The sequence below is a fragment of the Lipotes vexillifer genome, unplaced genomic scaffold (genome assembly GCF_000442215.2).
Source record: "Lipotes vexillifer unplaced genomic scaffold, Lipotes_vexillifer_v1.1 scaffold1011, whole genome shotgun sequence".
NCBI classification, from domain to species: domain Eukaryota; kingdom Metazoa; phylum Chordata; class Mammalia; order Artiodactyla; family Lipotidae; genus Lipotes; species Lipotes vexillifer.
This window is the reverse complement of record NW_006787698.1, coordinates 1430687-1441731: the sequence shown is the minus strand read 5'-3', so window position 1 is coordinate 1441731 and position 11045 is coordinate 1430687. Positions and strand designations below refer to the sequence as shown.

Sequence of the window (11045 nt, the reverse complement as noted above, 5' to 3'; positions counted from 1 at the left end):
TTCCTGCTCCAGGCCTTGAAAGCCCCCAGTGCCATGTACTCCCCCGGCCCAGCAGGCTGGAATGACCTCTTTTGGGGAGTTGGGAGCTGATGGCTGGGCCGCGCCTGTGCCTGGATCAGCCCCATCCTGCCCAGTAATTGGGAAGGCAGGGCTGCAGGAACCAGGGGGTAATTAGGGGCCTCCTTTTTAGAAGGCGGCTGCCCCTGGCTCCAATGGGGCATAGGGGGTGGGGGAGGCATCGTGGCCAGGGCCACATGACCCCTGCCCATGCCAGCTGGCATCGGAGGTGAGGAGACTAGAGCAGGGAAGTCACACACACACCCCGCCCGCCCTGGGGTGGTGGGTTTGAGCCCCTCCGTGTTAAAATTCTACCTCGGTTTCCCCAGATGCTCTGTGCGGGCCTGGGCAGCCGATCCAAGTGGTCTGGGCCAGAGCTGAGCCCCCTCCCCAGATGTGGCCAAGCTGATGTGCATCTGTGGACGGGACCAGCTGCTGTGTTCACCCTGGCCCCAGCTGGCCATGGGCCATTTCCCCAGCTGGGACCTTCACCATCCTCATCAGCCACTTGTGCTCTTAAAGGGCCCATGGTTGGGTCCCAGTGTGTATCTGTGGTCAGACTGTGCGCCTGCCTGTCTATGCACGTGCATGTGAATGAGGGGGATCTGACGTTACGTGTCAGTGTGCATATTATCTGGCTGGGTGCAACTTTGCTCTGCTGACTGCCCATCTCTGTAGCCCCACTGTGTGCCCGCATCCGAGTCTGTGAGCCGTGTGTTTTTACCTGCCATGCCCTGTGGAGCTCCAGTGTGCCTCTGTGTTCATGCTTGCCTGTAGCCCAATTGTGTATGTGTATTGCCTGCCTGACCGTGACCCTGTGTTTATATCTCATCCAGCTGTGTGTCTGTGGCCTTGGCATGTACCTGTGTGTCTCTGACCTGACTGCTTGTGGTCAGACTGTGTATATGTATTATCTGCCCCATTGTGCCCCTTTGTCTGTATCTTGTCTGATTCTGTGTGTCTGGGGTCTGATTTTGTGCCTGTCCACGTTTGTGGTCTGTGTGTCAGTTTTACTGGCCTGACTGCACATGTGGACCCATCTCTGTTGCCTGACTGTACAAATACGTCTGTGACTATGTCTGGTCTCCTTGTCTGTCTGTGGTCTGACCGCGTGTCTGGGTCTGTCTGTGGCTGGCCTATGTGCAAGCATCCTCCTTTTCTGTCTGGTCTGACTGTGTGCCCGTTGAGTGCCCCCATCCCCACCCTCCTCATCCCACCTTATCCTCTCTCCACCCTGGGCCATGACCCGGCCACCACCAGCCCAGCCTTCCCCTGGGGCCACTCTGGGGCTGGGCGTGGTGACCACAGCTGGATATTTTGGGAGCCAGAATCACAGGGGCTGCCCCCATGATTACGTGGCACCCGTCCCCGTGGCCATGGTGCGGACCCGCCTGGGGCATGGCCTGGGGTGGGTGTATAAGGTTGACCTGGCCACGAGGGCCTCATCCTTGGGCCTCCTCCTGCCCCCGCTTCCACCCTGGCCCTGGCCAAAGTGGAGAGGGGGCCATCCTAGGGTTTGGCCCCTGAGAAGGACCCTTCTGCCCTAGAGGAGTTTGGATTCTCGCCGGAGAAACAGACGCTGGGTGATGAACATTCTCACTTGATTTGCAGACTGGGGTAAATGCTGTGAAGGATGATCTCTGTCATTTTTGAAGCCGTGGGATGTGGAATTGGGGGTGGGGCTGACCTGCCAGGGGCAGGGAGGGCTTCCAGAGGAAGTGACAGTGGAGCTGAGACCTGTCACGCGGTAGTGTGGGGACAGCATTTCCAGCAGAGAGCACAGCAGGGTGTGACTGAGCTGGGACTGTGTGGCTGCACCTCCCGTGAGAGAGGGGACGAGACCAGTAGGCACAGCTTCCTCTGGGTCTGATGGGAGCCATGGGAGGTGTTAGAGCAGGGCAGGGACGGGCAGATGTGTTTCCGGGGAAGGTCTTTCTGGTGGCCGAATGGGCAGATTTGTAGGGACAGTCAGCAGTGTTAGCTGGAGCCTCTTCCTTCGGGTGGGCGGCCCAGCCTGCGAGGGGGGGTAGAAATTAGATGTTCAGAGCGCCTTCTAGAGGGGCTGCTCAGTCCTGGTTTGGGGCTTAGCCTGGGGTCGGGGGCTCAGGCAGGGGTAAGGGCTGTCTCAGTCTGTTCTGGCTGCTATAACAGAATGCCAGAGACTGGGTGGCTTATAAATGACACACATCTCTCACGGTTCTGGAGGCCAGAAGTCCAAGATCAAGGCGGTGGCAGAATTGGTGTCTGGTGAGAACCTGCTTCCTGATTCACAGACGACCGTCTTGCTATGTCCTCACATGGTGGCGGGGAACGAGGAGGGAGTTCTCTGCGTCTCTTTATAAGGGCACTAATCCCATTCACAAGGGCTCAACCACATGACCTAATCACCTCCCAAAGGCCCCTGAGACCATCACACTGAGGTTTAGGTTTCAACATAATAATTTTGGGGGGGGACACAACATTCAGTTCATCGTGGGGGCTCAGCGCTTTCGTTCTGCCCCATCGTTGCCCCCTGACCCTCCCCCATTGTCCTGTAACCCTCACCCTCTCATCCCGTGACTCTCCTCTGCCCCTCTGTGATCCTCCTGCTGCCTCCCTCATGAAGGCCCCCTGGATTCCCCTCCTCCCCTCTCACGGCCCCTCTTTTTGTCTCTGCAGACGCTGCCCCGACTGACGCTTGGCTTGAGGCCTCTCTGTGAGGGACCGTGGGGGGGGGGGCCATCCCCCCTCCAGGGCCAGAGGTTGGAGGTTGCAGGTCACGGCCGAGCATGGCGCCTGCCTGGTGCCATGGTGTGGCATCTGTGGTTGGTCCCATGGGCCTCCTCGTGGTCCTGCTGGTCGGAGGCTGTGCCACAGAAGGTAAGTGTGCGCGTCTTGAGTTTGCATGTGCACGTGTGAACACGTGTCCCCACCCCCCCCCCCCGGGGGGGGTGGGGAGGGCGCTGGTTTTGCCGTGCAGAGCCTCTGTGCTCTGTGAAAGAGGCCGAGTAGAATGCTTGCTGTGCACTGGGTCCTGAGAGGTGCAGAGGTGAATAACAAGAATGGTATGAAAAAGCAGTCATAGTGACAGTGATGACAGTGTCTGTTTGCCCAGCGTTGAATCTGCACCAAGCCCAGTGCTAAATGCAGGCTTTACCTGCTTCATCTCCCTCCACCTCACAGAACCCAGCATGCTAGTTTCATTACCATCCACATTTTTCCATGAGAGAAACCAAAGCTCAGAGGGGACTGGGGCTTACTTGAAGTCACTCCTGAGGTAGCCACAGAGTTTTCCTTCCCTTGCCACAGGTGGAAATACTAGCACCCAGTTCGTAGACACACAGGCAATCAATCAAACCTTCCCAGGCGGAGCCAGGGGAGGCTTCTTGGGAGAGAGGGCATTGGAGCTGGGGTTTTGTGGGTGTATAGGAGTTTGCCAATAGAAAGGGCATTACTGGCGAAAGTGTTAGCACACAGAAAGGCCTGGAGGTGAAGAAAGATGTTGGTGTAGTTTGGGGATGGGCAAGGCTGTGCTTCTGGCAGTAACATGGAGAGGATGAGAGTCAGTCCTAGTTCTAATGCCATGGTCTATCCCACCACGAGGGGCCTAGAGGAGGTGTCATTAGGCTGATGGGGACACAGAGGGTCAGGTCAGGGGGGGAAAGAAACTGGGATCTGCTGTTAGGCTGGTTTTGAATCCTGACTTCTCTGCTAACCTGCTGTGTGACCTTGGGCTAGTGACTCAGCCTCGCTCAGCAGCTGTTTCTACCTTGACAGAATGAAACTCAGCATCATCCATCTCCCAGCATTCCTGGGACAAGGACACACGATAAGCCCCTGCACGCTGCTTGCACACAGTAGGTCCACAATCCCGGGTTACCACGAGCATAATTATTGCCCCTGGGTGAGAACACCAGAGACATACACACCTGCCTCATCCGTCCGTGCTTTTTCTCGTTTTTATATTATTTTGTAGTAAATGCCTAACACATTCAGATCAGCCACCACCACCTGATGAGATGGAGGCTATTCTCCCCACCCCCATTGTACAGATGGGGAAACTGAGGCACAGTGAGGTTACGTTTTACAGCCAGGAATCGGCCAGTCTGCCTGGCGCCAGAGCCCGGGTTGCTACCCATCACCCCACACAGCCAGGCGTGCCTGAGCTGTGATCCATCTGGTCACCTCCCAGGGCCTGTGTCTTCTGTGCTCTATTCCTTGCAGTGGGAATAGTGGGCTGAGGGCTGAGCATTTTTAGTTTTTCATTCACCCACTTAACGCAGGGTTTCCCCTGCCCTCGGTACTGCTGAGGTCAGGGCCAGAGCATTCTCGGGGAGTGGGGGGCCGTCCTGGGCACAGTGGGGTGCGGAGTAGCATCCCTAGCCCCATCCACGTGACAACCACTGATTCAACTTACAGTAGTGGAATAAATCATATATTTACGACTTTGACATCTTGCTCCAGTGATAATTAACCAGCCTTGGGCAGGATGCTGAGATCATTCCCATTGACAGGTGAGGAAACTGAGGCTGCAAAGTGGCCATTGTGAGGAGGGGGTAGAGATCCCAGAGTTTGGAGGCTATCCTGTCCTGAGTTCGAATCCTCACTCTATCATGTGACCATGGGTGGGGCTGTGCTCTCATTCATTCAGTGGGTTTTTCATAAGCACCCACTGTGCGCCAGGCACTGGTTTAGACCTGGGAGACAAAACAGATATCCCACCCCCTTTTGGAGCTGATAATCTTGAGGGAGAGACACTGAGTGTGCTGGATGGTGGACATGCCCAGGAGCAAGATAAACAGGAAGGGAGATGAGAGCATGAGTGGAGGTTTAGGGGCTGCATTTTAAATGGGTGGGAGGGCATCAGGGAAGGTCACACCAAGGAGATGACATCTGAGCAGAGACCTAAAGGAGCTGAGGAGTGCACCCCATGCATGTCTAGGGGGAAGGTGTCCTGGGAAGAAGGCATAGCCTGTGCAAAGGTCCTGGGGCAGAACTGGGCCTGGTGTGTTGGAGGAACAGTGAGGGGGCCCCGTGTGTCTGGAGCAGAGTGAGTGAGGGGGAGAGAGGGAGGAGGGGAGGGCAGGGAGGGGACGGGGCGGGTTGTACAGGGCCTTGTGGGCAGCAGAGAGGACGTGGCTTGTACCCCAGGGAGGTGGGAGCCCTGGAGGGCTGTGGGCAGAGGAGGGGCAGGTCCTGACTGAGGTGCTCACAGGTGCCCTCTGGCTGCTGAGGGAGGACAGACTTGGGGCGGGGGAGGACAGGATGGGGGGATGCCAAGGCAGAGGAGACTGCAGTGGTCCAGGTGAGCCATGAGGGAGTGTGACCCAGGCTATCAGCACGGGGCATGTAGCCGGGGCTAGCTCCGTGGATGCTCCCTCAGTGAGCCCTGGAATTGTTTGTTTGTTTTTTTTTTTTTGGCCACACTGCGTGTAGCATGTGGGATCTTAGTTCCCTGACCAGGGATCGAACCCGTGCCCCCTGCAGTGGAAGTGCACTGCCAGGGATTTCCCCTGGAATTGTTACTACTGTATCCCTTTAGGTGTTGGTAGTGACCTAGACTCAAACCCAGGTCTCCGTCTCCAAAGCTGGGGCATCTTGACCCCAGGAGGTGGTCTGTTTAGCAGGAACCCTGTCATCTGGGGGCCAGCAGAGGGGCTGTGGACACCATGATTGGCACTGCCAGCTTCAACGAGTAGCCCAGGTCCTCAGGAAACCATTCGGGTGGAGGCTGTCAGGTGGTAGAGGGCCCGGGCAGGCAGCTGATGTGTCCACCATCCAGCACCAAGAGGAGTGATTTCTGCCCTAAAAAACAGCTTCTGGTCCTGTGGGGCCTTCCCAGGGTGCTGTGCGGCCAACCCAGGCTGGGTTGGAGGGGACTGGTTGGTGGGTCTCCAGCTCTGGCATCAGATTTTTCTCTGCAAAATCTGAAATGGAAAAACAGAAATCAGGCCAAGCCCTTCCCAGGCTGCGCTGTTGGCATCGCCACTCTGAACCTCGGTCTCTTCATCTAAGAAACAGGAATACCCAGGGTGCTCTCCGTCACTGAAGACCCACAACCCTGTATATCAAGTGTACTATTTGCAGGGCTTTGGGAGCCAAATAGGACCAGGTTGGAATCTTAGCTCTTGCTCATCACAAGCTGGGTGACTGGGGGCCAGTCGCTCACCCTTCCTGAGCCTCAGAATAGAGCTGAGTGTGAGAACAGGCCCAGCACAAAAGGAGCACTTGCTTGCCACAGGCTGCGGCCATACCCCAGTGTGTCTTTCTTATGTCTGGGGCCCCTTTGCCAAGAAGAGGAAGGGAGGGTTTATCCAAATGAGAGAATCTAAGCGTCTGCAAGAAATATTCTAATGGGGGGGTGCAGCGGGCGGAGAAAGCTCTTCCGGGCTGGCTGGGATCCCAGAGCTGCCTGGAGGTAAGCTGAGAGGCGTCTGCCCTGCAGCGAGGGGGCGCCAGGGAGCGAGTGGGCAGCTTTATTGGGCCCAGTATTAGGCAAGCATCAAGGTTCAAAGCCCCAGTTTTTCAGGGGTCACCGGGCACAGAGAAGTGATGTGGTGGGGTCCCGAGGAGTGGGGTCTGTTTCATGCCCACCCTGCCAGGTGGCACATAACCAAGTATTTCAACCCAGTGTGATCGGGGCCGTGATGGAAGGGGGCACCCATGGAAGGATGGGGACAGAGGGGGTCCTGACCCGGCCAGTGGTAATCCAAGAAGGCTCCCTGGGGGAGGTGCTGGCTGAGCTGAGGTTGAAGCCGCCAGATAGAGAGAGGAGGAGGGACCGCACGGGCTCCCATCGTGTCTCGTTTCCTGGATTGGAGGGTGCTCGGGGTGTCTTCCCGGCTCCGAGTCATAAAAAGGCAGCTGGATGCTTCTCACTCCCTGCAGCCCACTTCTGCCCTTCCTTCCAGTGGCTCCCCAGGGAGGATTTTTCCCAGAAGCGAGATTCCTGACCTGACCACAGAGACTTCTCCCCATGACCTTGGCTGGGGACCCATATGGCCCCAGTCACCATTCCTGTAGGAGGGGCAACCCAGGCAGGCAGAGCCAGAGAGGCAGGCCCAGTCCAGGGCTCAGCGTGGAGCAAAAACATCGAAATCAGGCTCAGGGCCTGGAGGTGAGAGGAACAGAAGACGTGGGCTTGTGGACTGATAGACCCAGGATCAAACCCTGTTGCTGTCATTTCTGAGCTGTGTGACCTCATGCAAGCTCATTAAACTCCCTGAATCTGTACGATCCCATCTGTACAGTGGAATTAACAATCACCTCCCCAGTAGATACACAGGATTTGAGTGAGCCCATTGATGCCTGCATGCAGTGGGTCTACTGGTTTTCCAGAGAGGTGGCCAGTGTAGACTTATATGGTCATATCAATGGGAGCACAGCCTGGAATGAGGGAGGTGAGGCCAGTCAAGCCACTGAGACGGGGACTCTATTTTGTTCAAAGCCCAGCCTGAGTCACAGATGGGAGAAATTGGGCTCTGTGGCACCCAGACTTGAAACCTGAGGCCTCCTTGAACTTCTCGGCACTTCTGAGCAGCCAGAACTTTCTAGGTGAACCTGAGTGGCTCAGTGCTCAGAGGCCTGGCATTGGTCAAGCTTGAGCTGTTCATCCTCTCTCTGCCTCTCCTCAGACCCCAAACTTTTCCTTACTTAATATATTTCTTTAATTGGCTCACCTTTCTATTCAAACCTTACAAAAATAATAATTTCAATTTATCTTCAAATAGTTCTAAATGTAAAAACGTTACCAGGGTATGAAGCCTTCTTTCCCCTGTGTCCAGCCATCTGCTTTCTCCTCCCAGAGGCAGCTGTCGTGTCTGTGCGCGTGCATGCGCACACGCACACATACACACACACACACACACACACACACACACACACACACACACTTTCCCCATTTTCATTTTTCTCATCACACAAACAGGAGCATTCACTGTACTTTCCACCCCTCACTTTTTGTCCATGTCATAGTGTATCTTGCTGCTCCTGTCCTAATGGCCCATTACAAAAGCATTCTTGTCCCTTTTCACGGCTGCATAGTATTCCACTCAGTGGGTGGCCCAGTGTTTATTCAATCATCCCCTTTTGCTGTTTTGCTGGATATGTAGGTTGTTTCCCTCGGGACCTTGTAAGTATGTTGCAGCCCTTGGGTCTGTTGGTGCAACTCTCAGAAGTAACTGAATTCATTTTATGGGATACATTGTAGCATATTACTGTGGATGGAAATCCAGTTATCCCTTTGGGCGATTCAGAGGTTACTGTGAAAAGTCAATAAAAAAAAGAGGACAATGTTAATGAACTCTCAGGTACTGTAGCCTGTTCCAGGCGCAGAGTTGAGGCTGTGTAGGCATCAAAGACATAGTAGCTGGCACTTGAGACTTTCCTGAGGAGACTTAGCACATCAGATCATCATGAGGAGCAAAGGATGGGGGCACAGGACCAGCCCGGTTCAAATCCCCACTCAGCCACTGGCTGGCTGTGTCGAAGCAAGTGCCTTGCCTGGTCTATGCCTTGGTTTTCTCGAGTGTGATATGAGGATCATGGTGGCTCTGTCCCCCAGCACTGTCAGAAGGATGTGATGTTGCTGAGTGTACACCATCCGCATACAGTAGGCGCTCAATAAGCACTTGCTCTAGTGGTTGGCAGCATCCGATCACCTATTTTCAGCTCTGGCCTCCAGCTCTGACTCCTTGTGTTTGGACACCTCCCACAGATGAAGAGGTTGGAGCCCTGGGTTCGATCTCTGGTCTGGCTCTGACCTCAGGTCCCTTGGTCACCCCTCTGCTTCCTTGTTTGATGCCTCAGTCTTCCCACATGTCCCATCAGGGGATTAGACCAAGCTCTCTCCTCCCAAGTCTTTTTAAGATCAAGGACCCTCCATAGTTTGGCTGGTCACTACTGAGGGCCTTCAGGGGCTGAATTTAGGGACCCTGAAGTCTCAGGGGTATCCCCTCTCACCTTCCCCTGTGGCACTGGGTCTGAGCAGGTGTGCCCACGTGAGGTGTGTCCTCGTGTGAGTATGTGTGGCTGTTGTATCCGGGTGGGGGGGTGGAGGTGCTGGGCAGGGCCCGGGGTGCCCACAGGGGGCAGTGGTACCATTTCTTCTCTCCAGCCCTCCTGTCGGGCCCACGTGGTACCTCTGTGGCCGGACAGAGGATGGAGGGCATGTTTACCTGGCCCCATAGGGTCCTTGTCACATGCCCCGGCCCACCAGAGCCCCTCCGCTTCCTGCTCTCTCCCCAGAGCCCCCCAGGTTCATCAAAGAACCCAAGGACCAGATTGGCGTGTCAGGGGGCGTGGCCTCCTTTGTGTGTCAGGCCACGGGAGATCCCAAGCCACGCGTGACCTGGAACAAGAAGGGCAAGAAGGTCAATTCGCAGCGCTTTGAGGTGAGCCAGGGGAGGTGGGGGAGGGGAGGGGAGACAGCTGAGGGCCAGCCCCACCCCTGGACGGGGCCACGGCAGCTCAGCCACAGAAGCCGTCCCAGAAACGTTCCCCAGATGGAGCACGGGCCGTCAGGGCAGGCACCCTCTCCAGACAGGTCCCTTCTCTTCTCCCACCCACTCTCTGCCACGTGCACCCCCCACCATGTACCCCATGAGGGCCCTTCAGGCTCGCTTGTTCTGCCACCTTTGTGCTGTGTGGCCTCAAGCAACTCCCTGCCCTCTCTGAATCTTATCTCACCACTGCACACAGAAGGGAACTCACAACTCTGTGCACAAGTATATGGTCAGACACACACATTTCCACGTCCAGCATGCCTTCGCATGCCTGTCACATGCCTGTCACCAGACTTACGTGCGAGTGTCACACACCCGCTTATGCACAATACCCTTTACTTGTACAGACCGTTTTCTGCCTCCAGCATCTTTACATGGATGTATACACACATGTGTGTACAGCCCCCAGCTCCTCTCCTGTTCACGCCTGGGACCCCAGCCTCACCCTGACCTTTGTCCCCTACCCATGGCAGACGATCGAGTTTGATGGGAGTGCAGGGGCCGTGCTGAGGATCCAGCCACTCCGGACACCCCGGGATGAGAACGTGTACGAGTGTGTGGCCCAGAACTCAGTCGGGGAGATCACCGTCCATGCCAAGCTCACTGTCCTCCGAGGTATTGGGCTCCCCAGGGTGGGTCAGGGAGGACCTGGGGCCTGGACTTTGGGGACAAATACCAAAGGGATTCATGAAAGTCTTGCTTTGGATTTTCTCTTTGGGGGAACCTTGATCTCCTTTTTTTAGCCTGTAATACAACTGGGGCCCAGAGCCTTCTGGTAGGAATTTACTGAGTCTTTGCCGAAAAGAAGAGTGTTAAGGGACTAGAGTCATCTCCATTTGCCATCTTAATCATGCTCTTCTGATTACAAGAGGCAGATCCAACTCAAACTGAGAATTCATTGGTTCATGTAATTAAAATCTCTGTGGAGTAGACTAGCTTCAGGTTCAGCTGGATTCAGAGCTCATATGATGTTCTCAGAGTTCACTTTCTGCCTCTGGGTTTGTTTTCTTCCCTATCAACTGTATCCTTAGTGAGATTCCCCCCATTAGCCCCAGGCTCCGGGGCCCCCTGGACTAAATGACCCAGGACTGCTGCTGCTCGTTGGCCCAGCTTGGGTCAGATGACCATCCCTGAGCTGGTCACTGTGTCTGGAGGAACAAATACTCTGATCGGCAGTCTTCCTTGGAGTCAAGTAGATGGGGTCAGTGAGGGGTGGTTCCCTTAAAGAAGCAAAGGAGGAATAGAGGCTGGCTAGGCAGAAATAGCTACATATCACCTCCTCATAGATTCACACAGATCCTTCCTGTGGGCTTCTTGCTGGCCTCATTCAGGTGGGCTAGGGACCAGGAAATGGCTTCCTTATTGTAAACCAGTATCATTCAGTCTCACCACAAAACCCGCCTGCCCCCGACCCCAGCTGCTCCCTGCTGCCTTCTCCCTTGCAAGGTGGTTTTAACCCAGGGGCCTGCAACTTGAGTTCGCATCCTGGCACTGCCCCTCCGTAGG

General features: G+C 55.5%; 1 protein-coding gene across 2 annotated transcripts in view; it reads left to right on the top strand.

Annotated features, from left to right (window-relative positions):
- The first annotated feature begins 2825 nt into the window (after window positions 1-2825).
- Window positions 2826-11045, top strand: part of PTPRS (protein tyrosine phosphatase receptor type S) — a 63325-nt gene continuing 55105 nt past the window's right edge. For both annotated transcript variants that reach the window (XM_007460541.1, XM_007460542.1), the window contains exons 1-3: window positions 2826-2916; window positions 9283-9428; window positions 10013-10154. In XM_007460541.1, coding sequence (XP_007460603.1) covers window positions 2826-2916; window positions 9283-9428; window positions 10013-10154 — 379 coding nt within the window. The remainder of the gene's footprint in view (window positions 2917-9282; window positions 9429-10012; window positions 10155-11045) is intronic.